Source organism: Zophobas morio, unplaced genomic scaffold, assembly GCF_036711695.1.
Source record: "Zophobas morio isolate AGI-343-1 ecotype UQ-CSIRO unplaced genomic scaffold, CSIRO_AGI_Zmor_V1 ptg000004l, whole genome shotgun sequence".
Taxonomy (NCBI): Eukaryota; Metazoa; Arthropoda; class Insecta; order Coleoptera; family Tenebrionidae; genus Zophobas; species Zophobas morio.
The window spans coordinates 2,166,798-2,193,518 of record NW_026972109.1 but is presented as its reverse complement, the minus strand read 5'-3'; the positions used below and the strand labels follow the sequence as shown (position 1 = coordinate 2,193,518).

General features: G+C 33.0%; 4 protein-coding genes across 5 annotated transcripts in view; 3 read left to right on the top strand and 1 right to left on the bottom strand.

Moving 5' to 3' along the window:
• LOC135137135 (lipase member H-A) overlaps positions 1 to 9,920 on the top strand; it is a 28,252-nt gene extending 18,332 nt beyond the window's left edge. For both annotated transcript variants that reach the window (XM_064066724.1, XM_064066715.1), the window contains 2 exons: positions 1,679 to 1,847; positions 9,719 to 9,920. In XM_064066724.1, coding sequence (XP_063922794.1) covers positions 1,679 to 1,847; positions 9,719 to 9,776 — 227 coding nt within the window. In that variant the 3' untranslated portion in view covers positions 9,777 to 9,920. The remainder of the gene's footprint in view (positions 1 to 1,678; positions 1,848 to 9,718) is intronic.
• LOC135137126 (geranylgeranyl transferase type-2 subunit beta) lies at positions 435 to 1,623 on the top strand. The gene has a single exon (XM_064066703.1). The coding sequence runs from the start codon at positions 502 to 504 to the stop codon at positions 1,501 to 1,503; it is 1,002 nt and encodes a 333-aa protein (XP_063922773.1). The 5' UTR covers positions 435 to 501; the 3' UTR covers positions 1,504 to 1,623.
• On the bottom strand, positions 9,788 to 11,773 carry Grp (grapes). The gene is made up of 5 exons (XM_064066691.1): positions 11,660 to 11,773; positions 11,465 to 11,605; positions 10,675 to 11,417; positions 10,095 to 10,489; positions 9,788 to 10,046 (listed from the first exon to the last, which is right to left on the bottom strand). The coding sequence occupies exons 2-5, from the start codon at positions 11,527 to 11,529 to the stop codon at positions 9,867 to 9,869; spliced, it is 1,383 nt and encodes a 460-aa protein (XP_063922761.1). The 5' UTR covers positions 11,530 to 11,605; positions 11,660 to 11,773; the 3' UTR covers positions 9,788 to 9,866.
• Positions 11,774 to 17,184: 5,411 nt separating this feature from the next.
• Positions 17,185 to 26,721, top strand: LOC135137114 (inhibitor of nuclear factor kappa-B kinase subunit beta-like). Its single transcript, XM_064066677.1, has 9 exons — positions 17,185 to 17,450; positions 17,508 to 17,638; positions 17,690 to 18,284; positions 24,817 to 25,243; positions 25,294 to 25,823; positions 25,872 to 26,012; positions 26,075 to 26,220; positions 26,277 to 26,355; positions 26,406 to 26,721. Exons 2-9 carry the CDS (start codon positions 17,530 to 17,532, stop codon positions 26,488 to 26,490), a joined length of 2,112 nt encoding a protein of 703 aa, XP_063922747.1. The 5' UTR covers positions 17,185 to 17,450; positions 17,508 to 17,529; the 3' UTR covers positions 26,491 to 26,721.

Sequence of the window (26,721 nt, the reverse complement as noted above, 5' to 3'; positions counted from 1 at the left end):
TTCTTTGCAGCTTTACAAATTTCAAGATTTCTCTCTCTTTGTGTTCACTTTCTTCATTTCACAACTGATACAAGCAATAAGTATTTTGTTTTGTCATTATGTTTATGTCGTCATGGAACCGAAACCGAAAGTCATTGTTATTCCAGTAACCCAAAACCGTGTTTTGAGGTTGATATTGTGAATGATGACGTCAAAGCACATTAAAATTGTCACTTACTTTTGTCTGAATCCGGTCCTGACTCTTGCCTTGAAATAACCAATTTGTTTTTAAATGTTTTTAAATAGATTTTTACTAGAGTGGAATTAAAGCCGGAATTGTCCAACACACACCTGTTGCGTTAACATAAATATAAACAAAAACTCTCAATCAATAAATAAATAAAACACACAACGAAAAATGACATTTAAAATCGCGCCCAAAGCTACCACTCCAAAAACAAAAAACCCCAACTTGTCACTTGTCACAATGAATCGCACCAGCAAAAATTAAGGTTATGAACGATGGCAACCCCGATAAAAGACGTAATTTTGAAAGAAAACGCCCCAACTACGATCCTCTTTGACAAACATGTCGAGTTCCTGAGGGAGTACGGTAAAAATGAAGACAATTTCGAGTTCGGGATGACGGACTACCTCCGAATATCCGGCATGTATTGGGGGCTGACAGCTCTGGAACTCCTCAACCAAACACATTCCACGCCTCAGGACGAAATCGTCACCTATATCAAGAACTGTCAAGACCCCGAAAGCGGCGGAATTGGCGCTTGTCTCGGCCACGACCCCCATTTACTCCACACACTTTCCGCAGTGCAAATCCTCGCAATGTACGACAAACTGGACGCCATCGACGTCGAGGGGGTCATACGATACGTGGTGGCTTTGCAGCAGCCCGACGGGAGTTTCACTGGAGACAAATGGGGCGAAGTGGACACGCGTTTCTCGCTGTGTGCTGTAGCCACGCTGTCTTTGTTGAAGCGGCTCGATGCCATCAACGCAGAGGGGGCCGTTAGGTTCGTGGAGTCGTGTATGAATTTTGACGGGGGGTTCGGGTCGCGGCCCTTGTCTGAGAGTCACGCGGGGTTAGTGTATTGTTGTTTGGGGTTCCTGTCCATCATGAATAGGCTAGATATTGTGAAAAGGGATGTTCTAGCGTGGTGGTTGTGTGAAAGACAGTTGCCTTCAGGGGGCTTGAACGGGCGACCGGAGAAGCTACCCGATGTTTGTTATTCGTGGTGGGTTTTATCGTCGCTGACTTTATTGGGGAGGTTGCACTGGATTAGTGCCGAACAACTCAAGAGGTTTATTCTGGCTTGTCAGGATACGGAAACAGGGGGGTTTGCGGACAGGCCCGGGGATGTTCCAGATCCGTATCACAGCTTATTTGCGCTTGCCGCGTTGTCGTTGCTGGGGCAACATGAAATCAAAACTATTAATCCGACTTATTGCATGCCACAACACGTTATTGATAGAATGCAGCTGTCACCACAAATATTACGTGATTAGCGTCGAAAGTCGCAATTTTCCAGATAATGTAATTTAAATGTTTTGTTAGTCCACGGTTCACATATTTTTTACGTGATGTAATTTTATAATGGTACCTAATAAAGTTTATTCATTGTGAAATGGGTGCAATAAATTGTCTTCAGTGAATGAATAATCAATGTTTTTTTACGTTTAGGTCGCTCAAGGTGTAGCCATTTTCAAGGCGCCTGTTACTACGCTGTGACTGTGAGGAACAAAAACGCCCATCTGGGGCAACCCTGCATGGGCACTTGTCCCAAGCAAGGGTCTGACTGGAATCTCCTACCCGGAAAACCCATTCCAATGGGCGAAGATACGCCCTTTGGGTAAGCTAAACAATGGACCTCTGTGCCGGGTGTCTGGAAATGGCGGATTAACTCTTCAAAAAAATAATAAAAATAATCTTTATGATGTAGATAAGAAAAAAACGTAATTTTATAAAAGTAAAATTGGCAACACTGCACGCACCTAATGCGTGAGTACTTGTTAAGATAAAACTGATTTGGGCAAATGAAATACCCTGTATTAGAAGAGAGGGCGGGTGGGCGGGGCTAGTACCTGCTAAAATAAGACCGATTTTGAACTTGTTTGATCTACAGACTGGAGCACGTTCAGGCCAATGTGGACTCTAATAAGCTTTTAGATTCTATTGGTTTCCAGCCCCACTCCATAGAGAGCATAATTAGCCCCGCCCACCCACCCTGCCTTTATTTCAGTGATTAATTTTATCCGGTCTGAATGAAATTAATGATCTTATACTGAACAGAAATAAAATTAGTCGTTAGAATGAGAAGTCTAGGGGTGGGCGGGGCTATTACTTACTAAGATAAAACTGATTTTGGTAAATGACATACCTTCCAAGAAAATAGAGGGCGGGCGGGCGGGGCTAGTACTTGATAAGATAAGACGATTTTTGGAAAATGACATAGACATTGAAAAATATAAGAAAAATTGAGGAACAGAAAAACTGAAGAATCACAAAATTGAACGAAATATCCAAAAATTGAGACATTAAAAAATTTAAAAATTGAAAAATCGAAAAGTCAAAAAAGGAAAATCGAAAAATCGCAGACTTAAAAAATCGAAAAAGTGAAGAACTGAGAAACTGGAAGATCGAAATTTTGGGAACTCGGGAAATGGGAAAAATCAAAAATAGATGAATTGAAAAATCGGAAAACTAAAAATTCAGAAACGTCAAAATTTGAAAAATTAAAAAATTTTGAGGAACCGAAAAATCTAAAATTTAAAACATTGAAAAATTGAAAAATAGAAACATTGAAAAGCCCAAAAGTTAAAAAAAGAAAAATCGAGAAATCCAAAAATCGAAACATCGAAAAATTCAAAACTGAGACATCGAAAAGTTGAATAATTGAAAATTTAAAAAACTAGAAATTGAGAAGTTCCCAAAACTGAAAATGTTGAAAAAATTGAAAAATTGAAAACTTGAAAAATCGGGAAAACTAAAAATCGAAAAGTCGAAAAACCAAGATGGCAAAATTAAAAAATCGAAAAATTGAAATATTGAACTGAAAATTCGCAGAAATCGCAAAATCTGAAATTTGAAACAATGAAAAATTCAGATATCGAAAAATTGTAAAATCTAGAAATTGAATAAGCGGATAATTGAAAAATCGAAAATTAAAAAAAAATGGAAAATCGAAAATTTAAAAGTAAAAAATTCAAATACATATAGAATTGAAATATAGAAGAACTGAAAGCTCGAGAAATCGAAAAACCTAAAATTTTAAAAACTGAAAAGTTAAAATATTGGAAAAATGAAAAATTGAGAAATCGAAGTATAAAACAGTCAAAAAATTGAAAAATGTAAAGTTTAAAAAACAAAAAATTGAAACTCCAAAAAGTAAAAAAGTCGAGACATCGAAAAATTTAAATGTCAAAATACTAAAAAAATCCCAAAATTTAAATATCGAAAAATTGGAAAATACAAGAAAAATTGAATCGAAAAATTGAACGAAATGTCCAAAAATTGGGAAATTACAAAATCGAAAAATTGACAAAGTGAAAAGTCAAAACAGGAAACTCGGAAATCGAAAAATTGAATAACTGAGGATCGAAACTTTGGGAAATCGGGAAATGGGAAAATAACAAAAAAAAATTGATTATTGAAAATCGGGAAACTGAAAATTCAAAAAGGTCAAAATTTGAAAAATTAAAAAAATACTGAGAAACCGAAAAATCTAAAATTTGTAACATTGAAGAATTAAACTGTCGTAAAATTGAAAAATGGAGAAATCTAAAAATCAAAAAAATAAAAAAATCGGATACCTGAAATATCGAAAAATTGGGAAATCGAAACATCGAAAAGTCCAAACGTTAAAAAAATTGAGAAGTTCCCAAAACTGATAATTTTGAAAAAATAAGAAATCAAAAACTTGAAAAATCGGGAAACCTAAAAATCAAAAAGTCGAAAAACCAAGATGGCAAAATTAAAAAATCGAAAAATTGAAATATTGAAGAACTGAAAAATCGAGAAATTGAAAAATTAAAAATTTAAGACATTAAAATATTCAAATATCGAAAAATTGGAAAACCTAAAAATTAAAAAAATCGAAAATTTGAAAATTCTGAAATCGAAGTATAAAACAGTCGAAAAATTGAAAAATGTAAAGTTTAAAAAACGACAAATCCAAAAAGTAAAAGTCGAGAAATCAAAAAATCCAGAACTCGAAAAATCGAAATACTAAAAAATCCCAAAACTGAAATATCGGAAAACTGAAAAATAGAAGAAAAATTGAAGAATCGAAAAACTGAAAAATTAAAAAATTGAAAAATTGAGAAATCGAAAAGTTAAAAAAAGGAAAATCGAAAAATCGCAAACTTAAAAAATCGAAAAAGTGAAGAACTGAGGAACTGAAAGATCGAAACTTCGGGAACTCGGGAAATTGGAAAATAAAAAAAAAGATTAATTATTGAGAAATCCGGAAACTGAAAATTCAGAAATGTCAAAATTTGAAAAATTAAAAAATATTGAGGAACCGAAAAATCTAAAATTTAAAACATTGAAAAATTCAAATATCATAAAACTGAAAAATGGAGAAATCTAAAAATCAAAAAAATTAAAAATCGGATAACTTAAAAATCGAAAAATTCGAAAATTGAAACATTGAAAAGCCCAAAAGTAAAAAAAATAAAAATCGAGAAATCCAAAAATCGATACATCGAAAAATTTAAAAACTGAGACATCGAAAAATTGAATTATCGAAGAATTAAAAATTTTAAAAATCGAAAATTTAAAAAAATAGAAACTGAGAAGTTTCCAAAATTGATAATTTTGAAAGAATTGAGAAATCGAAAAATTGAAATATTGAAGAACTGAAAACTCGAGGAATCGAAAAAGTTAAAATTTTAAAAACTGAAAAGTTAAAATATCGAAAAATTGAAAAATTGAGAAATCGAAGTATAAAGCAGTCGAAAATTTGAAACTCCAAAATGTAAAAAGTCGAGAAATCGTAAATCCCAGAACCGAAATATCGAAAAATTCAAAAATAGAAGAATCGAAAACTGAAAAATCTCAAAATTGAACGAAATATCCAAAAATGAGGAATTAAAGAACTGAAAAATTGGGAAATCGAGAAATCAAAGAAGCAAAGTCGAAAAATCCTAAACTTAAAAAACCGAGAAACCGAAAAATCAAAAAATTGAAGAACTGAAAGATCGAAACTTTGGGAACTCGAGAAATGGGAAAATCAAAAAAAAGATTCATTAAAAAATATTGAAGAACTGAAAAATCGAAAAATTTAAAATTTAAAACATCGAAAAATTAAAATATCATAAAACTGAAAAATGGACAAATCGGAACACCCAAAAAACAAAATAATAAAAATTTAAAAACTGAAAAGTCACAAAATTGATCGAAATATCCAAAAATTTAGAAATTAAAAAATTGTAAAATCGAAAAGTCAAAAAAGGAAAGTCGAAAAATCGAAAACTTGAAAAATCGAAAAAGTGAAGAATTGAGGAACTGGAAGATGTAACTCGGGAAATGGGAAAATCAAAAATAGATTAACTGAGAAATTGGAAAACTGAAAATTCAGAGAGGTCAAAATTTGAAAAATTAAAAAATATGGAGGAACCGAAAAATTCTAAAATTTTAAACATTGAATAATTAAAACATCAAAAAGTTGAAAAATTGAATTATCGAAGAATAATAAATTAAAACATCGAAATTTTTAAAAACCACAAATTGAGAAGTTCCCAAAACTGAAAATGCGAGAAATCGAAAACTTGAAAAATCGGGAAATCTAAAAATCGAAAAGTAGAAAAACTAAGATGGCAAAATAAAAAAAATCGAAAAATTGAAATATTGAAGAACTCAAAAATTCCAGAAATCGAAAAATCGAAAATTTAAACCATTGAAAAATTCAAATATCGAAAAATTGTAAAACCGAGAAATTCAAAGATGAAAAAATCAAGAAAATAAAAATTGGAAAATCTAAAATTTAAAAATCCAGAAAGTGAACAAAGGGATAATTGAAAAATCCAAACATCAAAAAATTGGAAAATCGAAAAATAAAAAATTGGAAAATCGAAAATACAAAAATTCCGAAAAGTGAAAAATTGAAATACAAACTCAAGAAATCGAAAAACCCAAAATTTTAAAAACTGAAAAGTTAAAATATGGGAAAATTGAGAAATCGAAGTATAAAACAGTCGAAAAATTGAAAATTGTAAAGTTTAAAAAACGAAAAATTGAAACTCCAAAAAGTAAAAAGTCGAGAAATCAAAAAACTGAAAAATCACAAAATTGAACGAAATGTCCAAAAATTGGGAAATTAAAAAGTCGAAAAATTGAGAAATTGAAAGTGGAAAAATCGCGGACTTAAAAAATCGAAAAATTGAAGAACTGAGGAACTGAAAGATCGAAACTTCGGCAACTCGGGAAACGGGAAAATAAAAAAATTTATTAATTATTGAGAAATCGGGAAACTGAAAATTCAGAAAGGTCCAAATTTTAAAAGTAAAAAATATTGAGGAACCGAAAAATCTAAAATTTAAAACATTGAAAAATTAAAAAATCGGATAACTGAAAAATCGACAAATTGGAAAATTGAATAAAAATCGGATAACTGAAAAATCGACAAATTGGAAAATTGAAACACCGAAAAGTCCAAAAGTAAAAAAAAAGAAAAATCGAGAAATCCAAAAATTGAAACATCGAAAAATTTAAAAACTGAGACATCGAAAAATTGAATTATTGAAGAATAAAAAATTTTAAAAATCGAAGAATTAAAATATCGAAAATTAAAAAAAACAAATTGAAAAGTTCCCAAAACTGATAATTTTGAAAAAATTGAGAAATCGAAGACTTGAAAAATCGGGAAATCTAAAAATCGAAAAACCAAGATGGCAAAATTAAATTTTCTAATTTCCCAATTTTTGGATATTCAATTTTGTGAATTTTCAGATTTTCGATTCTTCAATTTTTCTTCTAATTTTCAGTTTTCCAATATTTCAGTTTTGGGATTTTTTTAGTATTTCGATTTTTCGAGTTCTGGATTTTTTGATTTCTCGGCTTTTAACTTTTTGGAGTTTCAATTTGTCGTTTTTTAAACTTTACATTTTTCAATTTTTCGTCTGTTTTATACTTCGATTTCTCAATTTTTCAACTTTTCGATTTCTCGAGTTTCCAGTTGTTCTATATTTCAGTTCTTCAATTTTCGGAATTTTTAAATTTTCGATTTTCAATTTTTTTTATTTTTAGATTTTTCAATTTTTCGATGTTTCGATTTTTCAATTATCCGCTTGTTCAATTTCCCGATTTTTAAATTTTAGATTTTCCAATTTTTCGATTTTTTAAAAATTCGGAAATTGAAAAACTATAAAAGCAAAGTCGAAAAATCGCAAACTTAAAAAAACGAGAAATTGAAAAATCAAAAACCTGGATAATCGAAAAATTGAAGAACTGAGGAACTGAAAAATCGAAACTTTGGGAATCCGAGAAATGGGAAACTCAAAAAATAGATTAATCGGAAAAATGAAAATTCAGAAACGTCAAAATTTGAAAAATAAAAAAAAAAATGAAGAACTGCAAAATCGAAAAATCTAAAATTTAAAACAAAAAAATAAAAATTCGAAAATCTACAATTTAAAAATCGAAAAACTGGATAATTCAAAAATCGAAAACTCGTAAAGTAAAAATCGAAAATCCGACAAATCGGAAAATCGAAACATCGAAAAATTCAAAAACTGAGACATCGAGAAATCGAAAAAACAACCAATCGAGAAATCGAGGAGTCGAAAAGTGGAGAAGTCGAAAAATCGAAAAACAGAAACCGAAATAGGCCAAAATGGAAAAATTAAAAGTTAAAAATTCGGAAAATCCATAAGTCGAAAAATTGAAAGTCAAAGAATCAAAATACTGGAAAATCCCAAAACTGAAAAAATATTCAAAAATTGAGAAATTATAAAAATTATAAAATTGAGAAATTGAAGAACCCAAAAAGCAAAGTCGAAACTTCGAAAAGTCGAGAAATGGGAAAATTAAAAATACATTAATTAAGAAATCGGAAAACTGAAAATTTAGCAACGTCGGAATTTGAAAAATTGAAAATCTGAAAAACTGAATAATAAAAAAAATCGAGAACTCGAAAAATCAAAAATTTGAAACGTTAAACAGTTAAAATATCGCAAAATTGAAAGATCGAGAAATCCAAACTCCAGAATTTAAAAAATTGAAAAATCGGGTAACTGAAAAATCGAAACATCGAAAAACCGAGAAATCCAAAAATGGAAACATCGAAAAATAATTTAAAAACTGAGACATAGAGAAATCGAAAAATTGAAAAGTCGTAAAAAAATAAAATAGAAAAATTGGAAATATCGAAAACTTAAAAATTCGGAAATTTGAAGAATTGAAATATAGAAGAACTAAAACTCGAGAAATAGAAAAATCTAGAATTTTAAAAATTGAAAAATTAAAACAGCGAAAGTTGGAATATTGAAAAATCTAAAGATTAACGAAAAATTGAAAATCCAAAAAGTAAAAAATCCAGGAGTCCAAAAATCGAAATGTGTTTTAAAAAAACCTGAAACTGAAAGAAATATCCAAAAAATTGAGAAATTAAAAAATTGGGAAAGTGAGAAATCAAAAATCCTGAAAAATCGAATCTTTGAAATGGGAAAATAAGAAAAAGATTATTTCAAGAATCGGAAAACTGAAAATTTAGAAACGTCAAAATTTGAAAAATCGAAATATGTACATATTTAAAAATCGTAAAATTGAAGAGGACAAAAATTCAGAAATCGTATCGTGGAAACATCGGAAAATCAAGGAATCGAAAATTTGAAAAATCGAAAGTCTCAAGTTCAAATATTGAAAAATTGAAACATCCAAAGTTCAAAAATCGAGAAATCGAAAAACCATAAAAATATCAATAGCGTTTTTATAAACTACAAGTTCAGGACTGGGCTACTTTTTAACATTTAAATAACATTTATTCGAATTCGAAACGGGTTAGTTCTTCGTAGTGGATGTGTATCAGATCAGCTCTAACGAAAATCGGCTTATAGATAAATCACTTAAGAGCCGATATTGGCCTGAGTGCGCTCTGGTCTGTAGATCAAACAAGTTCTCAGGCGACGAAAAGTAAAATTGGCAACACTGCACGCACCTAATACGTGAATAGAGTGCCAAGCAGAACGAAAGGTGACATGGGCGGAGCTTCAGATGCGCGTCTATCTCTTACCAGTGGCGTAACTGATTTATCATAAAATGTAATTAAAGTAATAAATGCTCTGAGGACCCTATTAAACAAAATTCTTCTTGCTAATAAATACAAAGTGACAAAATAAATAATAATAACTTAAAAAAATAGGAGACACAAAACGTTGGCACTAGACATACGAACACAGTACAAAAGTAAGACAAATTAACGGCGCTACTGCCCTATGTTTCCATCCCCCGAGAGCTATGAATAGACTCGACCAACGTAACTTGCTTTACTGCGCAACCCACGTGATGGGCCTTTTCGTTTTGATTGTCACTCTACCTGATTTTGGCAAATGACATACCCTCTAAGAAAAGAGAGGGTGGGTGGGCGGGGATAGTACCTACTCAGATAACAGTGTTTTTAAGGATTTTTTTATATTCTTCCCAGACTCACCAGTTGATTGGAGTTAATCCGCCATTTTCCAACCACCCGGTATAAAATAATGACTAATGACTCCTTTGTTACAGGGCCAGAGGAATGTACTGCGTTGACACACACTCCACCACAGATTGTCCATTTGAATAGCGTTAGAAAAATATATTAAACCCTTTTATTAGAAAAATATTACAAAGTACAAAAATCAAACAACAAAGCAACAAGTTAAGGAACGTCAAACTATTCGTCTTTTTCAACAATATCGTCAAGGCACTCTCTCAGTTTCTTGAATTTTTTCTTAAATTCGATACCACAGCCTTTGGAAAGCCTGAAGTCAACGAGAATTTTCCCCTGAATCTCTATAACATTAGTCTTAAAAACCAGCTGATTTTTCATTAAATCAACGGTCGAAATTGTTACCTAGAACAGTATTAGAGTAAAAACTCAAACCATACAACACCCACTTACAGCTCCAGTGCTATCCGTCTGCCAGTTATAATGAAAAGTATCTAAAACAGAACACAACACTTCCAAAGTTTTCTCATAGTTAGTTGTAACATAAAATCTCGTCATTCTCTTCACTAGATTATTGAAACTTTCTCTAGTGAGCGGAGTTTCGTTGAAGTGAAGTTGCGAGCTGAGGAGCATATCGTCGTTATGAGTAGGCTGCGAGAAGCACACAACTTCACGATTTGTTCTTAAATCGGTCACCAGTTGGTCAATGGACGTAGGCCGGACCGCTGGAGTGGGTTGAGAGAGCGTCACGTTGGGGTTGGTTCTGTGAATGCGGGTCTCGGCTTCCAACATGGAGTTCCAGCGCTTCACCAAGTGTGGATTAGACCCGTCAACAACGTCAGATTTTTCTAGCAAATAAGAAATGTTAAATAAAAGCTAAATTGTACGATTTTTGAAGTTCACGCTGCTGTACCAACCGTGCTGCTTTGGTAATCTAGCTTTATGAATCCAGAACAATCACAACGCTAAATTACCAAAGTAACAAAATTAGTTCCTCTTGAATAACCCCTAAAAGAGTCATTATGGAACTTACGGTCCTCAAAATTGAATTTCATCCATGGGTGCTTCATGATTTGGTCTATAGTCAGTCTCTTGTTGGGGTCTATGGCAAGGATTTTCCGGATTAGACTTAGGGTAGCGTTTCCTAATTTACTCCAGGGGGTGACTGTGATGTAACTATCATTTTTGTAGTTGATGAATTCTTCACAAGTAGTGTCTGCCCAAGGCAGCTCTCCTGTTAACATCGCGATTAACACTATTCCACAGCTCCAAATATCAGCGGGCTGCGCTTTATACGGTTTTACAAAAATCTCGGGTGCGCAATAAGGCTTAGTACCGCATTTTCGATCCAACAATCTCTCTTTTCCTTTACAACGGAACAACGTAGCCATACCAAAGTCACTAATTTTGAGTGCCCCCTCATCATTGATCAACAAATTCTCGGGTTTTATGTCACGGTGAACGATTCCTAAGTTGTGTAAATACTGTAACCCAGTTAACAACTGTTTCATGTAAGTTTGCGCTAAACAAGATGACATCCCCACGTCGGGCTCAATCATCTGAAAAAGTTCACCACGTGACGCATATTCCAAATAAATATATTCCCTCAGAGGTTCTTTCCTTCTCCCAAAATACTTAATAATGTTGTCATGGTTCAACATTCGATGAATTATCACTTCTTTGTTAATACTGACTTCCACATCGTCGTGTTTGCCGTAATTAATAATCTTGCAAGCTATCTTCTCGTTTGTGTGTTTGTTAACGATTAATTTAACTCTGCAAAATTGAATCAAACTTGCGATTTACGTCGAAATTCTACTTACTCTCCGTACGCCCCTTCGCCGAGGATGCTCTTGTGCATCATCCAGTCGTCTGTGAATTCAATCATTTTGTCTGCTTTTCTATCACAATTAATATAATAGTAGTAATTAAATATTACTGAAAATTGGTAACTAAAATTATAACTGGAATAAATGAAAAGGTTTAGGTTGAATTGGTTCAACAGTTATGTAACATACCTTCAACATTGCTGCACCTAGTCAAAAACAAAAAACTTTAGACATTTAAACCTACTTGATTGTGTCATGGCATTATTGACAACTCGAGACGGACTCAGACATGTCAAATCTCGTTGGCTATGAAGTTTGTGTAATCGATTTCGCGGTTCTGACAGTGGCGCCACCACGGGAGTAGAACGTTTGCGTCTACTGGTGGATAGAGGGCGCAAAATTGTTTTTGAAAGAAATCAAAGGATGTTCCTAAATATGTTTTTCCGACGATCGTTTATTAATGTGAAAATTACGAACAAACTTGGTGTTCAAAACTGATCAATAATGAGTCTCATTATTCAACGATTAAACTAAAACCGATGGATGTGTCAATGTATTGTTGGTTGCATACCAACCTAATAAAGTTTGTTATTTCATTTTTTTTTTAATTAACTCGATATTTAAAAGTTGAATCAACAGGGTGTTTTTTAATCAAAAATGTATTGCGAAACAAATTTAAATAAAATAAACTCGATAGAATTGTCAAAGTATTGTTGGTTGCATACCAAATGTTAAAAATATGATTCAAATTGCTGTTTTTCGACAATTACGATCGTCGAAAAAATATTGTAACCAACACGTCAGGTAATAGCGATTAACGATGATGAATTTTAGTACTGGCTGATAAAGCAAATTTTTCTGTTGGCAATTCTGAAGTATTGACAACAATGTTAACACGTCCTGTTAACTCACTGATATACATGGCAGAGACTTTAATTACAATTATGTTTTAAAGTCTCTGGTGATCTGTTATATACCGGATGTCTGGAAAATGGCGGATTAACTCTCCGCTACGCTCTTAACAATCAACTGGTGAATCTGGGAAAAATATTTTGGAAAATTCTGGCTTGATCTGCTTTTGAGTTAACTTTGGAATTCCTATTTTTTTTTTTTGAAAAATTTAAAAACTATCTTTAGGTTCTAGTTATTCTTGTTTGAAAAGATTTTGACAGTGTATTTTCTTATAATAACTAGTTTAATTAAATTCTTTTGAGGATACGTCATTCGCTAAAATCAGTCTTGTCTTAGCAAGTACTAGCCCCGCCCACCCGCCCTATCTTTTCTTAGAAGATATCTCATTTGCAAAATCACTCTTATCTTAGCAGGTACTAGCCCCGCCCACCCGCCCTCTCTTTTCTTGGAGGGTATCTCATTTGCCAAAATCACTCTTATCTTAGCATGTACTAGACCCGCCCACCCGTCCTCTCTTTTCTTAGAGGCTATCTCATTTGCCAAAATTACTCTTATCTTAGCAGATACTAGCCCCGCCCACCCACCCTCTCTTTTTTTAGAAGGTATGTTATTATCAAAATCAATTTTATCTTAGCAGAAGTGCTGATGATTAACTTTTGTAAAAAACGATCAAGTAGGGCGGTTGGGTGGGAGATTTTATATTCTGGCCTTTTTTTTAATATACGTAGACCCGATTTATAGAAAGCGAAGTTAAAATTAATTCGCGATTAACTTTTAACTGAGGTCCGTTGCTAGGAAACGTGCATGTTTCAACCAATCACGGTCTCATATTCCACATTTTAATTCTCTGTTAAACTAATCGAGGATTAAATATTTAACTCGCTGTTCTATAAACCGGCCCTTAGTGTTTTTATCACAACAAGAAACTTAAAACATGTTTGAAATGGTAAATTTTTGTAGGGAAATATGGTTTTGGCACTTAAGCACCGCCCCTCGGTCTGACGACCAATGAAAAATTCGTCACAATTGAGACAGGGGTGGGTGGGTGGGGCTTATATTTTGCCTCTTTTTTTACTACACGTAGTTTTCTTTTCACAACAAGAAACTCAAAATATGTTGAAAGTGGTAAATTTTTGTAGGGAAATATGGATTTTGCACTTAAGCACCGCCCCTCGGTCTGACAACAAATGAAAAATTCATCACAATTGAGATAGGGGTGGGTGGGTGGAGTTTAATCATTGGTTTCTTTTCCTTAATATATACATAGTTTTGATATTTTAAAAGTATTTTATTGTTGAAAGAAGACTACGTATATTACAAAAAGAAACTCAAAGGATAAGTTTAATTAAATTCCTTAGAGGATACGTTAGTTGACTTATTTGCCAAAATCACTCTTATCTTAGGAGGTACTAGTGCCGCCCACCCGCCCTCTCTTTTCTTAGAAGGTATCTCATTTGTCAAAATCGCTCTTATCCTAGCAAGTACTAGCCCCGCCCACCCGCCCTCTCTTTTCTTATTTGTTTTATTTTAACGGGTACTAGCCCCACCAACCCACTCTCTTTTCTCTTAAAGGGTATCTCATTTACCAGAATCAATTTTATCTTAGCAAGTACTGATGATTAACTTTTACAACGATCAAAATAGGGCGGGTGGGTGGGGGATTTTATATTCTGCCCTTTTTTTTAATATACGTAGTGTTTTTTTCACAACAAGAAACTTAAAACATGTTTACAATTGTAAATTTTTGTATGGAAATATGGTTTTGGCACTTAAGCACCGCCCCTCAGTCTGACAACAAATGAAAAATTCATCACAATTGAAATAGGGGTGGGTGGGTGGGGCTTATATTTTGCCTCTTTTTTAATATACGTAGTCGTCTTGTCACAACAAGAAACTCAAAATATGTTGAAAGTGGTAAATTTTTGTAGGAAAATATGGATTTTGCGCTTAAGCTCTGCCCCTTCCTCTGACAACAAATGAAAAATTCATCACAATTGAGACAGGGGTGGGTGGGTGGGGTTTAATCATTGGTTTCTTTTCCTTAATACATATATAGTTTTGATATTTTAAGTATTTTATTGTTGAAAGAAGACTACGTATATTACAAAAAGAAACTCAAAGGATAGGTTTAATTAAATTCCTTAGAGGATACGTTATTCGACTTATTTGCCAAAATCACTCTTATCTTAGCAAGTACTAGCCCCGCCCACCCGCCCTCTCTTTTCTTAGCAGATATCTCATCTGCCAAAATCACTCTTATCTTAGCAAGTACTAGCCCCGCCCACCCGCCCTCTCTTTTCTTAGCAGATATCTCATCTGCCAAAATCACTCTTATCTTAGCAAGTACTAGCCCCGCCCACCCGCCCTTTCTTTTCTTAGAAGACATCTCATTTGCCAAAAGCACTCTTATCTTAGTAGGTACTATCCCCGCCCACCCGCCCTCTCTTTTCTTAGAAGATATCTCATTTGCCAAAATCACTCTTATCTTAGCAGATACTACCTAAGAAAAATGGGGCGGGTGCTCCACTCACCCGCCCCATTTCAACTGTGAATAATTATTTCATTCGTCGTGCACGGGGGCGGAGCTTAATAACAAAATCCTTATTTCTCTATAAGAAATTACCATGTGAAACATATGTTAAGTATCGTGTTGTCGAAAGAAAACTATAGATATATATTAAGACAAAGAAACCGAAAATTATGCCCCACCCACCCGCCCCTATTTCGACTGTGATAATTTTCTCATTCGTTATTAGATAGGGGATGGAGCTTAACTGTAAAGTCCGTATGTTTGAGGCATCACCGTATTGTTGATAATAAACTATATAAAAAAAATAGGGCATGAATATTCCTTTTTTTTTGGCCACCTAGTTTTTCTGGAATCGCGCTAAACACCTCCTTAACGAAATGGCCAAATTTCCTCCGAAATTTTCAGTTATAGTCCTCACTCTTGAACTAAGACTATCAACATGCCATAGTTTTGGATTCAGTTTGTCTAGATCTATCTCCCAGAATGTTTTATGGATTTTTAAGCAACTTCGTGAAAAGCCAAATTTTTCAATCCAAGATGTTTAAAAGGGTAAATTTTGTAGAGAATGATCGAATTTACAATTATGCTCCGCCTTTCGCTCTGACAACGAATAAAAAACAATCATCACACTGCGATAGGGCCGGTGGGTGGGACTTATATTTTGCGTATTTTTTTCAATATACGTAGTTTTCACAACAAGAAACCAAAATGTGGTTAAAATGGTAAATTTTTGTAGGGAAAGATGGATTTTGCACTTAATCACCGCCCCTCGGTCTGACAACAAATGAAAAATTCCTCACAATTGAAACAGGGGTGGGTAGGTGGGGCTTAATCATTGGATTCTTTTCCTTAATGCAAATATAGTTTTCTTTGAACAACAGGATACTTAAAACATAATTCGGATCTCAAATTCACCATTTACTATTTTAATAAGTATCTTATTGTTGAAAAAAGACTACGTATATTACGAAAAGAAACTCAAACAATAAGCCCCACCCACCCGCCCCATTTCAATTGTGATTAATTATTTTATTCGTCGTGAGTCGGGGGCGGAGCTTAGTAGAAAACTCCTTATTTCTCTACAAGAAATTACCATGTGAAACATGTGGTAAGTATCGTGTTGACGAAATAAAACTATAGATATATATATTAAGAAAAAGAAACCGAAACTTATGCCCCACCCACCCCGATTTCGACTGAGATGAATCTTTTATTCGTTATGAGATATGGGGCGGAGCTTAATTGCAAAGTCCGTATGTTTGAGGCATCATCGTATTGTTGAAAATAGATTATTTAAAAAAAAATAGTAAATGAATATTGTTATTTTTGAACATCTACTTTTTCTGAAACCGCGCTAAACACCTCCTTAACAAAATGGCCAAAATTCCTCCGAAATTTTCAGTTACAGCCTTCCATCTTGGACTAGGACTATCAACATGCCATAGTTTTGGATTCTGTTTGGCTAAATCTATCTCTTTTGCAATTATGCTCCGCCTCTCGCTCTGACAACGAATGAAAAATTTATCACAATTGAGAAAGGGGTGGGTGGGTGGGGCTTAATCATTGGCTTCTCTTTATTAACCTATATAGTTTTCTTTCAACACGAAACTTAATAGTTCAGAGTAATGTACAGTGTGTACAAAGTCTATATTAGTAATAATATAAATAATACTAAATCTTGCAGTGTACTCTTTTATTAGGTACTAAAAAAACAAGTACGGTTTTGTAATCCTGAGAAACTTCTCAGTCCGAAAAAGACCTTACACCCAGCAATTTTCCAAAATTTACTATGAGAAGTGGAGAGACAGAAATGGCCTAGACTTTACTATTGAACGCGTATGTTTTCTGCAACATCTTGTACTCATAGACGATAAACAAAATTGTCAAAAAAAGCCAAAAATTGTTTTTTTTCTGAAAAAACGGGCTATTATTTTGTGGAGTCCGGTCCTGTCTATGTGTAAACACAATTAATGTCGTCATTAGTTATTTAATGAAAGCAAAATCTGACGACATTTAGATCATAATCTGTTTGGAAGTGTCGGATTATGTCAGTTGTCATCATTTTTGAATCCAAATAAATATTTACAACGGCGAACATGGAGGTGTGTCTAATCAAAGGACGTCATCATAATAGGCGCCACCGGCGCCACATTCAAATAGGACGTCATAAATTGTCTAATGATGTCACTAAAGCCTCACTGATACGTTATTTTTTTACTTTTTTGGTAGTAGAAATGATATTATTTAATGCCAGATAGCAAATTTATCAGTCCATTTCCTGGAGGAGCGGTTTTTAAGTAATCAATAAACAAACTTCACGTGCATTTTTTTATCATCTTTATCTTGGATGTCACCTCCATAAATATAAACAAAAGTGTATAAAAATGCACGACTTGTGTGGATTTTTCATTCCACTTACCACCAGCCACCAGCACAGTGCAAGTAGTTTTTTAGGTTAGTTCAACCCAAGTGACTTCTCCCAAAGTTTTATTTTTAACTCGATATGAATCCGGAATAAACCCAAAACGACCCACTCGAGTAAGTTTAATTATAAATACGCTACAAATTCACATTTTTACATAATTATTTTGTAAGGTTATCTTATGGAATAGTTAAAATGGAAGAACCCTCCGAAATAGAACACTGGAAACGCATCTCGGTTCTGGGATCCGGCGCGTTCGGGGTCGTTTCCTTATGGCAACACACAATTTCAGACGAATACCTTGGTACAAACCACCCGCTATTCCTCCACTTCGTATTATAACCCCAGTTTTCAGCTGTGAAGAAGTGCAAGTTCAAAACCAGCAACCACATCAGCGACCGCCAGAGAAGACGATGGGAGAACGAAGTACAAATCATGCAAACCCTCAACTGCGAAAACATTGTCTCATTCAAGCCACTACCGAAACACTTGGAAGCAGTCCTTCTCAAATATAACCCAACGAAACTACCTTTGCTTTCAATGGAGTACTGCGTGAAAGGCAACCTGAGACGCGTCCTCACCCAAGTGAAGAACTTATCGGGGGTGCCAGAGCAAGACGTGAGAATTATTTTGTCCGATATAGCCAGTGCAGTCGCATATTTACACAAATTTAACATAACACACAGAGATATAAAGCCGGAGAATATCGTTTTGCAGAATAGTAGTGGCAGGCCTGGGGATATTATCTACAAGTTGATTGATCTGGGATATGCTAAAGAACTGAATGACTCTGTTGTTAGTTTTGTGGGGACCTTGCACTATCTCGCTCCTGAAATTATGCGGACTGAGAAGTACGACTACAGCGTGGATTATTGGTCTTTGGGGGTTGTCGCTTTTGAGGTGATTTGTGGCGTTCTGCCGTTCCTACCACATTATACGCCAATGCAGAGGTAAATTATTAAAATTTTGTATAGTATAGTATAGAACGACCTTTCTGTCTGTCGTGTGTCTGCCTGTCTGCCGTCCCAGATTTTTATTAAATTTTTTAATTTTTCGAATCTAAATTGGAAAAGAATTTGAAAGTGCTTTGGAACCTGTACTTAGTGTCTTTTCTTATTATAATTTAATTAAATTTCTTAAGAGGATACGTCATTTGCTAAAATTAGTCGTATCTTAGCAGGTACTAGCCCCACCCACCCACCTTCTCTTTGCTTAAAGAATATATGATTTGCCAAAATCAGTCTTATCTTGACAGTTATTAGCCCCACCCACCCTCCCTCTCTTTTTTTGAAGGGTACCTTATTTGCCAAAATCACTCTTATCCTAGGAGGTACTAGTCCCGCCCACCCACCCTCTTTTTTCTTAGAGGATATGTCATCTGCCAAAATCAGTCTTATCGTAATGTCCCCCAGGAATTGATATTGATCATGCCATCTTACAATTTTGTTGAATAAATGCTATTTAAATGTTAAAAAGTAGCACAGTCCTGAACTTGTGGTTTATAAATACGCTATTGAGATTTTTCGGCTTTCCGATTCCTCGATTTTTTTATTTTTCGATTTCTCAATTTTCTGATGTGTCAATGATACGATTTCTCAATTTTTGCCCTCTCCAATTTTACGATTCTAAATATTTCGATTTTTCAAATTTTGACGTTTCTAAATTTTCGGTTTTCCGATTTCAGAAGTATTTTTTTATTCTTCCATTTCTCGACTTCCCAAAGTTTCGATTTTTCACTTCTTTCGATTTTTAATTTTTTTGATTTTTCAATTTTTCGATTTTTTAAGTTTACGATTTTTCGACTTTACTTTTTTAGTTTTTCGGTTTCTCAGTTTTTGAAATTTTTTAATTTCTCAATTTTTTGGATATTGCTTTCAGTTTGGGGATTTTTCAATATTTCGATTTTTAGACTCCTGGATTTTTTGATTTCTCGATATTTTACATTTTGAATTTTCATTTTTATACTTCGATTTCTGAAATTTTCAACTTTTCGATGTTTTAATTTTTGCATTTTTTTAAATACTTCGTTTTTCGATTTCTCAAGTTTTCAGTTTTGTAATTCAATTTTTAAATTTTCGATGACATATCCTCTAAGAAAAGAGAGGGTGGGTGGGCGGGGTTAGTACTGGCTAATCTATGATCAATTTTGGCAAATGACATATCCTCTAAGAAAAGAGAGGGTGGGTAGGCGGGGTTAGTACCTACTAGGATAAGACTGATTTTGGTAAATGAGATACTTCTAAGACAATAGAGGGCGGGTGGGCGGGGTTAGTACTGACTAATTTATGATCGATTTTGGCAAATGACATATCCTCTAAGAAAAGAGAGGGTGGGTGGGCGGGGCTAGTAGCCGCTAAGATAAAAGTTTCGATTTTTCACTCCTTTGATTTTTCAATTTTTCATATTTTTGATTTCTTAATTTTCTGATGTGTCAATGATACGATTTCTCAATTTTTGTCCTCTTCAATTTTACGATTTCTAAATATTTCGATTTTTTAAATTTTGACGTTTCTAAATTTTCAGTTTTCCGATTTCTGAAGTATTTTTTTTCCCATTTCTCGACTTCCCAAAGTTTCGAGTTTTCACTTCTTTAATTTTTCGATTTTTCATTTTTTTGGTTTTTCAATTTTTCGATTTTTTAAGTTTACGATTTTTCGACTTTACTTTTTTAGTTTTTCGGTTTCCCAATTTTCCAATTTTTTAATTTCTCAATGTTTTGGATATTTCTTTCAGTTATGGGATTATTCAATATTTCGATTTTTCGATTTTGAGATTCCTGGATTTTTTGATTTCTCGATTTTTTACATTTTGAATTTTCAATTTTATACTTCGATTTCTCAATTTTTCAACTTTCGATGTTTTGATTTTTCAATTTTTAAAATTCTTCATTTTTCGATTTCTCAAGTTTTCAGTTGTTCTATATTTCAATTTTTAAATTTTCGATTTTTCCAATTTTACCTTTTTAAAATTTTTCGATTTTCGTAGCAGCTACTAGCTAGGATAAGACTGATATTGGCAAATGACATATCCTCTAAGAAAATAAAGGGTGGGTGGGCGGGGCTAGTACCTGCTAGGATAAGACTCATTTTGGTAAATGAGATCCTTCTAAAAAAAGTAGAGGGCGGGTGGGCGGGGTTAGTACTGGTTAATCTATGATCGATTTTGGCAAATGACATATCCTCTAAGAAAAGAGAGGGTGGGTGGGCGGGGCTAGTAGCTGCTAAGATAAAACTGATTTTGGCAAATGACTACTAATTCCGCCCACTTGTCCTCTCTTTTCTTAGAAGGTATCTCATTTGCCAGAATCAGTTTTATCGTAGCAGCTACTAGCCCCGCCCACCCACCCGCTCTTTTTTTAGAGGATATGTATCTGCCAAAATCAGTCTTATCGTAATGTCCCCCAGGAATTGATCATGTCATCTTACAATTTTGTTGAATAAATGTGATTTAAATGTTAAAAAGTAGCACAGTCCTGAACTTGTGGTTTACAAATACGCTATTGAGATTTTTCGGCTTTCCGATTCCTCGATTTTTTTTTATTTTTCGATTTCTCAATTTTCTGATGTGTCAATGATAGGATTTCTCAATTTTTGTCCTCTCCAATTTTACGGTTTCTAAATATTTCGATTTTTCAAATTTTGACATTTCTAAATTTTCAGTTTTCCATTTTCTGAAGTTTTTTTTATTTTCCCATTTCTCGACTTCCCAAAGTTTCGATTTTTCACTTCTTTAATTTTTCAGTTTTTCATTTTTTTGTTTTTTCAATTTTTCGATTTTTTAAGTTTACGATTTTTCGACTTTACTTTTTTAGTTTTTCGGTTTCTCAATTTTCCAATTTTTTAATTTCTCAATTTTTTGGATATATCTTTCAGTTTTGGGATTTTTCAATATTTCGATTTTTAGACTCCTGGATTTTTTGATTTCTCAATTTTCAATTTTATACTTCGACTTCCCAATTTTTCAACTTTTCGATGTTTTAATTTTTCAATTTTTAAAATTCTTCCTTTTTCGATTTCTCAAGTTTTCAGTTCTATATTTCAATTTTTAAATTTTCCGATTTCTGAAGTATTTTTTTTATTTTACCATTTCTCGACTTCCCAAAGTTTCGATTTTTTACTTCTTTAATTTTTCGATTTTTCAAGTTTTTGGTTTTTCAATTTTTCGATTTTTTAAGCTTACGATTTTTTGACTTTGCTTTTTTACTTTTTCGATTTCTCAGTTTTCGAATTTTTTAATTTCTCAATTTTATTGGATATCTTTTAGTTTTGAGATTTTTCAATATTTTGATTTTTCGAATTTCCGATTTTGGACTTCTTAATTTTTCAATTTTTAAAATAGGTTTTTCGATTTTTCGAGTTTTCAAGTCTTCTATATTTCAATTTTCCGAATTTTCCAGTTTTTCTTTTTTCAAGTTTTTCGATTTTTCAGTTTTTTGATTACTCGATTTATCGAATTGATGTTTCGATTGTTCAATTTCTCAATTCATCAATTTTTCAATTTTTATCTTTTCTTCTTGGCTTTCAACTCCTCGATCTCTCGGTGTCTCAGTTTTTGAAATTTTAGATTTTTCGATTATTCAGTTCTTCAGTATTTCTATTTTTCAATTTTTAAAATTTTGACGTTGTTAAGTTTTCAGTTTTCGGATTTCTCAATTAATTTATTATTGATTTTCCCATTTTTTTTTTTTTGGATTTTCGACTTCTGAATTTTCCAATTTTATAATTTCTCAATAATTTGTGGATATTTGTTTCAGTTTTGGGATTTTCCAATATTTTGATTCTTCGACTTCTGGATTTTTCGATTTTTCGATTTTTTTGATTTTTCATTTTTCGATTTTTTAAGTTCACGATTAATGTATATTATATATTATAATATCTTCTAAGAAAAGAGAAGGTGGGTGGGCGGGGCTAGTAGCTGCTAACATAAAACTGATTTTGGCAGATGACTACCTATCCTCTCTTTTCTTAAAAGGTATCTCATTAGCCAAAATCAGTTTTATCTTAGCAGCTACTAGCCCCGCCCACCCGCCCTCTCCTTTCTATGAGGATATGTCATATGCCAAAATCAGTTTTATCGTAGCAGCTACTAGCCCCGCCCACCCACCCTATCGTTTCTTAGAAGATATATCATTTGCCAAAATCAGTTTTATGGTAGCAGCTACTAGTTAGGATAAGACTGATATTGGCAAATGACATCTCCTCTAAGAAAAGAGAGAGTGGGTGGGCGGGGCTAGTACCTCCTAGATGTGACTGATTTTGACAAATGAGATCCTTCTAAGACATTCGACAATCAAAAAATCGAAGAAACGAAAAACCGAGAATTCTAAAAGTCCTGTTAACAGAGTAAACGAAAAATTAAAACAAATAATAAACAAAAAATTTAGAATTCGAATAATCGAGAAATCTAAAAATTGAAAAAAGCAAAATCAAAAAATGGAGAAATCGAGAAGTTGGGAAATCGAAAACTCAAAAAACCTAAAATTTGAAAAATAGAGAAGTCTAAAGAACCGAAAACGAAAAATCAGAAAATCGAGATTTCAGAAAAATTGAAAATTAGAAAAATCAAACAACCGAAAAATCGAACAATCGAAAAATCAAAAATCGAAAAACGAAAAATCGGAAAATCATATAATTGAAAATACGAAAAATTGACATTTTGAAAAACCGAAAAATTAGAGAAACGAGAATTCGAAAAATCGGAAAATGGAAACACCGAGAAATTGAGAATTGAGAATTCGAAAAATCGAACGATTTAAAAAAAGAAAAATTGTGCATTTGAAAAATTGAATATTCAAGAATTTGGAAAAGCGAAAAATAAAAAGAGCAAAAACTCAAAAATCAAAAAATTCTGAATTCGAAAAATCGAAAATTGAAAAGTAGAAAAATTTAACAATCCAATAGCAAAAACGAAAATTTGAGAATTCGAAAAATCAAGAAATTGATAATAAATAAATAAATCGAATAAACAAAACATGGGGAATTCGGAACTTCGAATAACAGAGTAATCCAAAAATTACAATAAAATAAAAAATGAAAAACTGGGAATTCAAAAGATTGGAAAATGGAAACACCAAAAAATCGAGAATTTAGAATACGAAAAACGAAAAATTGAAAATTCGGAAAATCTGAAAATCGACAAATCAAAAATGCAAAAATTTAAAAATGGAAAAACGGGGCATTCAAAAAATTGAAAAATAAAAAAATTGAGAATTTGAAAAACCCAAAAGCGAGAAATCAAAAAATCGAACAAAAGAAAAACGAAAAATTGAGTATTCGAAAAATCAAATAACAGAATAATCGAAACATTAAAACAGAAATAAGAAACAAAAATATTTAGAATTCTTATAATCGAGAATTCGAAAAATTGAAAAATGCAGATTCAAAAAATGGAGAAATTGACAAATCGGAAAACTGAGAAATCGAAAACTCGAGAAATCGATAAAATCGAGATCCCAAAAAATTGATTACGTCATCTCAAAATTTTGCCGAATAAATCCTGTCTAAATTGTACAATATATGATGAGTCTATCTTTGTGATTTATCATTCCATTCATATTTTTTTGGATTTGCTTATACAGGGTGACTCAAAAAAATTAATGAATCTGTCAGTTTATTATTGATCGAATTAAGAACGAGCCACCGCATTTTTTCGAAAGTGTGAGAATACGCTCGTATTTATAACAATAAAATAATGATAAGGTAAAAATTATAATAAAAACATTCAGAATATTTTGTTCAATTGAGGCTTATTAATAATTTTTGTCATATGTTTTGAGGCGATAAACTCATTCAAATCCAACAAATGTCTACGTGACATTCTTCCGATGTATAAACATCAACATTTTGAACACTACGCAAATTGCTCAGATACCACTATTCCAGTTGATAATGTGCTGTAAATATATTTTACAATGTATGCTTGTGATACTAGACCATCAGGCCCCCGAAGTTAAGGGACCCCTTGTGACCTAAATATAACGAAAATAAAATTTATTTGTTTTTATTAATTTGGTTATTACAAAATTACGATAACACGTTCGACGTACCGTTTGTTGACACATTTGATCTCGAGATTCCGGGCGTTCCACTAATTTATGACTTGCAGCCAGGCAGCCACTTGCACAAAGAGCTGCCGCCTGAGCTTTGTTTGCGGATCGTTTCTCATTCTTATTTTGGTTTTTGTATCGTTCAATAAAGAATACCGCACACTTGAAATTATTGCTTTTGCTTTCATATTATACAGGGTGATGCAAAAAAAAATGACTCCATTTATTTTATTGATTACATCAAGAACGGCTCACTACATATTTATATATGTTTATTTCAACTTAAAGGGGTTCTCAAAAAATATAAAATCCGCAAAATCAAATTTTATAATTTTTCGAAAATGCTGGATATGTTTTATTCTATTTCAAAAGCAAGGGAAGTTCTGTCGAAACAACTTTGGACAAATTGGAGTTTTAATTGTTAATTAAATTTGTAGGTTTCCATACATAGAGAAAAAAAAGCCTGAGCATATCTGTATCTATCAGCTGCATACTGGGAGTGTGGCGTACTCAGCAGAATTACTAAAAGAAAATCACATTTCCACATGTCTTAAACAAAATATAGAAGTTTGGTTACGTCACGTACTCCAGTTTGACCCATCTCTAAGAGGGACGAATTTTTCGCCAAATATCAACGTTTTCGACTATTTGCTCAACCTCCTGAACAAGAAAATCGTCACTGTATTTTCAGTTCATACTCTAGAGTTTTATTCATACGAAATTAATGAGGGTATTCTTATAAGTACTTTGAAAGACTGGATAGCGCGTGATACTAAAGTGCAAAAAAGTGATCAAGTTTTACTAAGTAGTTTAGAAATGTTTGATATTACAGACGATAAATACGTAGTTGATATTCTTTCAATGGTAATAGTACATACAATTTTACAACTCAACAAGTAATTGTTCCGTTTTAGCACGACTTAAATCTCTACGTCTTCAAAAAAGGTGCTTTTATAAATAAGGAGATGTTCAAGTTACCCAAATACGTTTCAATTTTGTTCGAAACTTGTACAACGAAGTACAAATGGCGCGACCTGCGACTGATCTACACAAAATCGTTGTTCTTCCTCTCCCAGGAAGAAAAAATAATTAAGTCTTTGAAAACCGCGTTCAATCTTTGCATTCTTTACATCCACCACTTGAACACGAAACTGAAAGACAGCATGCACCAAATCCACAAAACTTTGAACAGCGTACTGACCAGGATCGACTGCTACTACAATCTTCACAATAACAGCAAAACTAATTTTCAAAGCGGCGATTTCGATATTTACAAAGGATATTTGCTGCAGTTTCAACAGTTAGTGGGAGATCTCGAGAAGTGTGTTCATAGCGCGAACGAATTAATGAAGAAGGTCGATGTTTTGTACAAACGACAAGTTATTTTGGATAAAGTTTTACCAAACGTAACACCAATCATCCAGAACTGTGATATTACGAACGAGTGAGTGAAAATTAAGTTTTTGGGTTAAACTTATTTTATTGTTGTTAGATTTGCCAAAGCTTCTGACTTGATTTTAAAAGGAGGAGGCGACGAAGACGCGACTCCACGGGAAATGGTGAAAACTGTCTCCAGCGCACTCAAGGAGAAGGATAAATTGTTGAATAATAAAAATTTTCAGAGTTATTCCAAGTAAGTAATACGAGACGGTGTAAATAAATAAATCGTGCTAATTTTTAAATAAAATGTTTCAGAGCGATGTTAGTGGCCATAAAGGAGGTGGAAATTTTACAAGCTTGGATGCACCAGTTTCACAACCACGTCAAAGATTTATCAAAAGCAATTGATAATAATCAACGCGAGCAATATCAAAGTCTGTTAAACTCAATTCAACCAAAAAGTATTTTTGTGTTTTTTTTAAATTTTGAGTTTTATTAGTTATTGTTTTCGTTGTAGAGAAAGGCAAGCCACTGAATCATTTTGTTCACTGGGACACAGATACCGTAATAACCGAAAATCTGGAGCTGAGATGCCAGTAATTGTCGCTTTTTTTGTGTGTATCACCCATAATTGTGTATATTTCAGACTGGAAGATGTCCTCGGAGAGATGTTCGCCGCTCATAAGTCATTTTGTGATGAACTTCAGTCATTTTCAGTGCGACGATTTTAGTAGCGCTTTTTGTGCGCTAGTTCGTACTGAAAACTCCCGTGTGCTCTGGATAAATACAATTTTATTTTTCAGAACTATTGTAAGTTCTTTATGATGTAGAACAGTTTCATTTTACTTTATTCTGTATTATGCCATCAATTATTTTATCTTTATACAGTGTCATAGGGGCATACCTGTTTTGAAACGTTTTATATGCCGTTGTTTCGATAATAAAATTTTATGAAGTTTAAA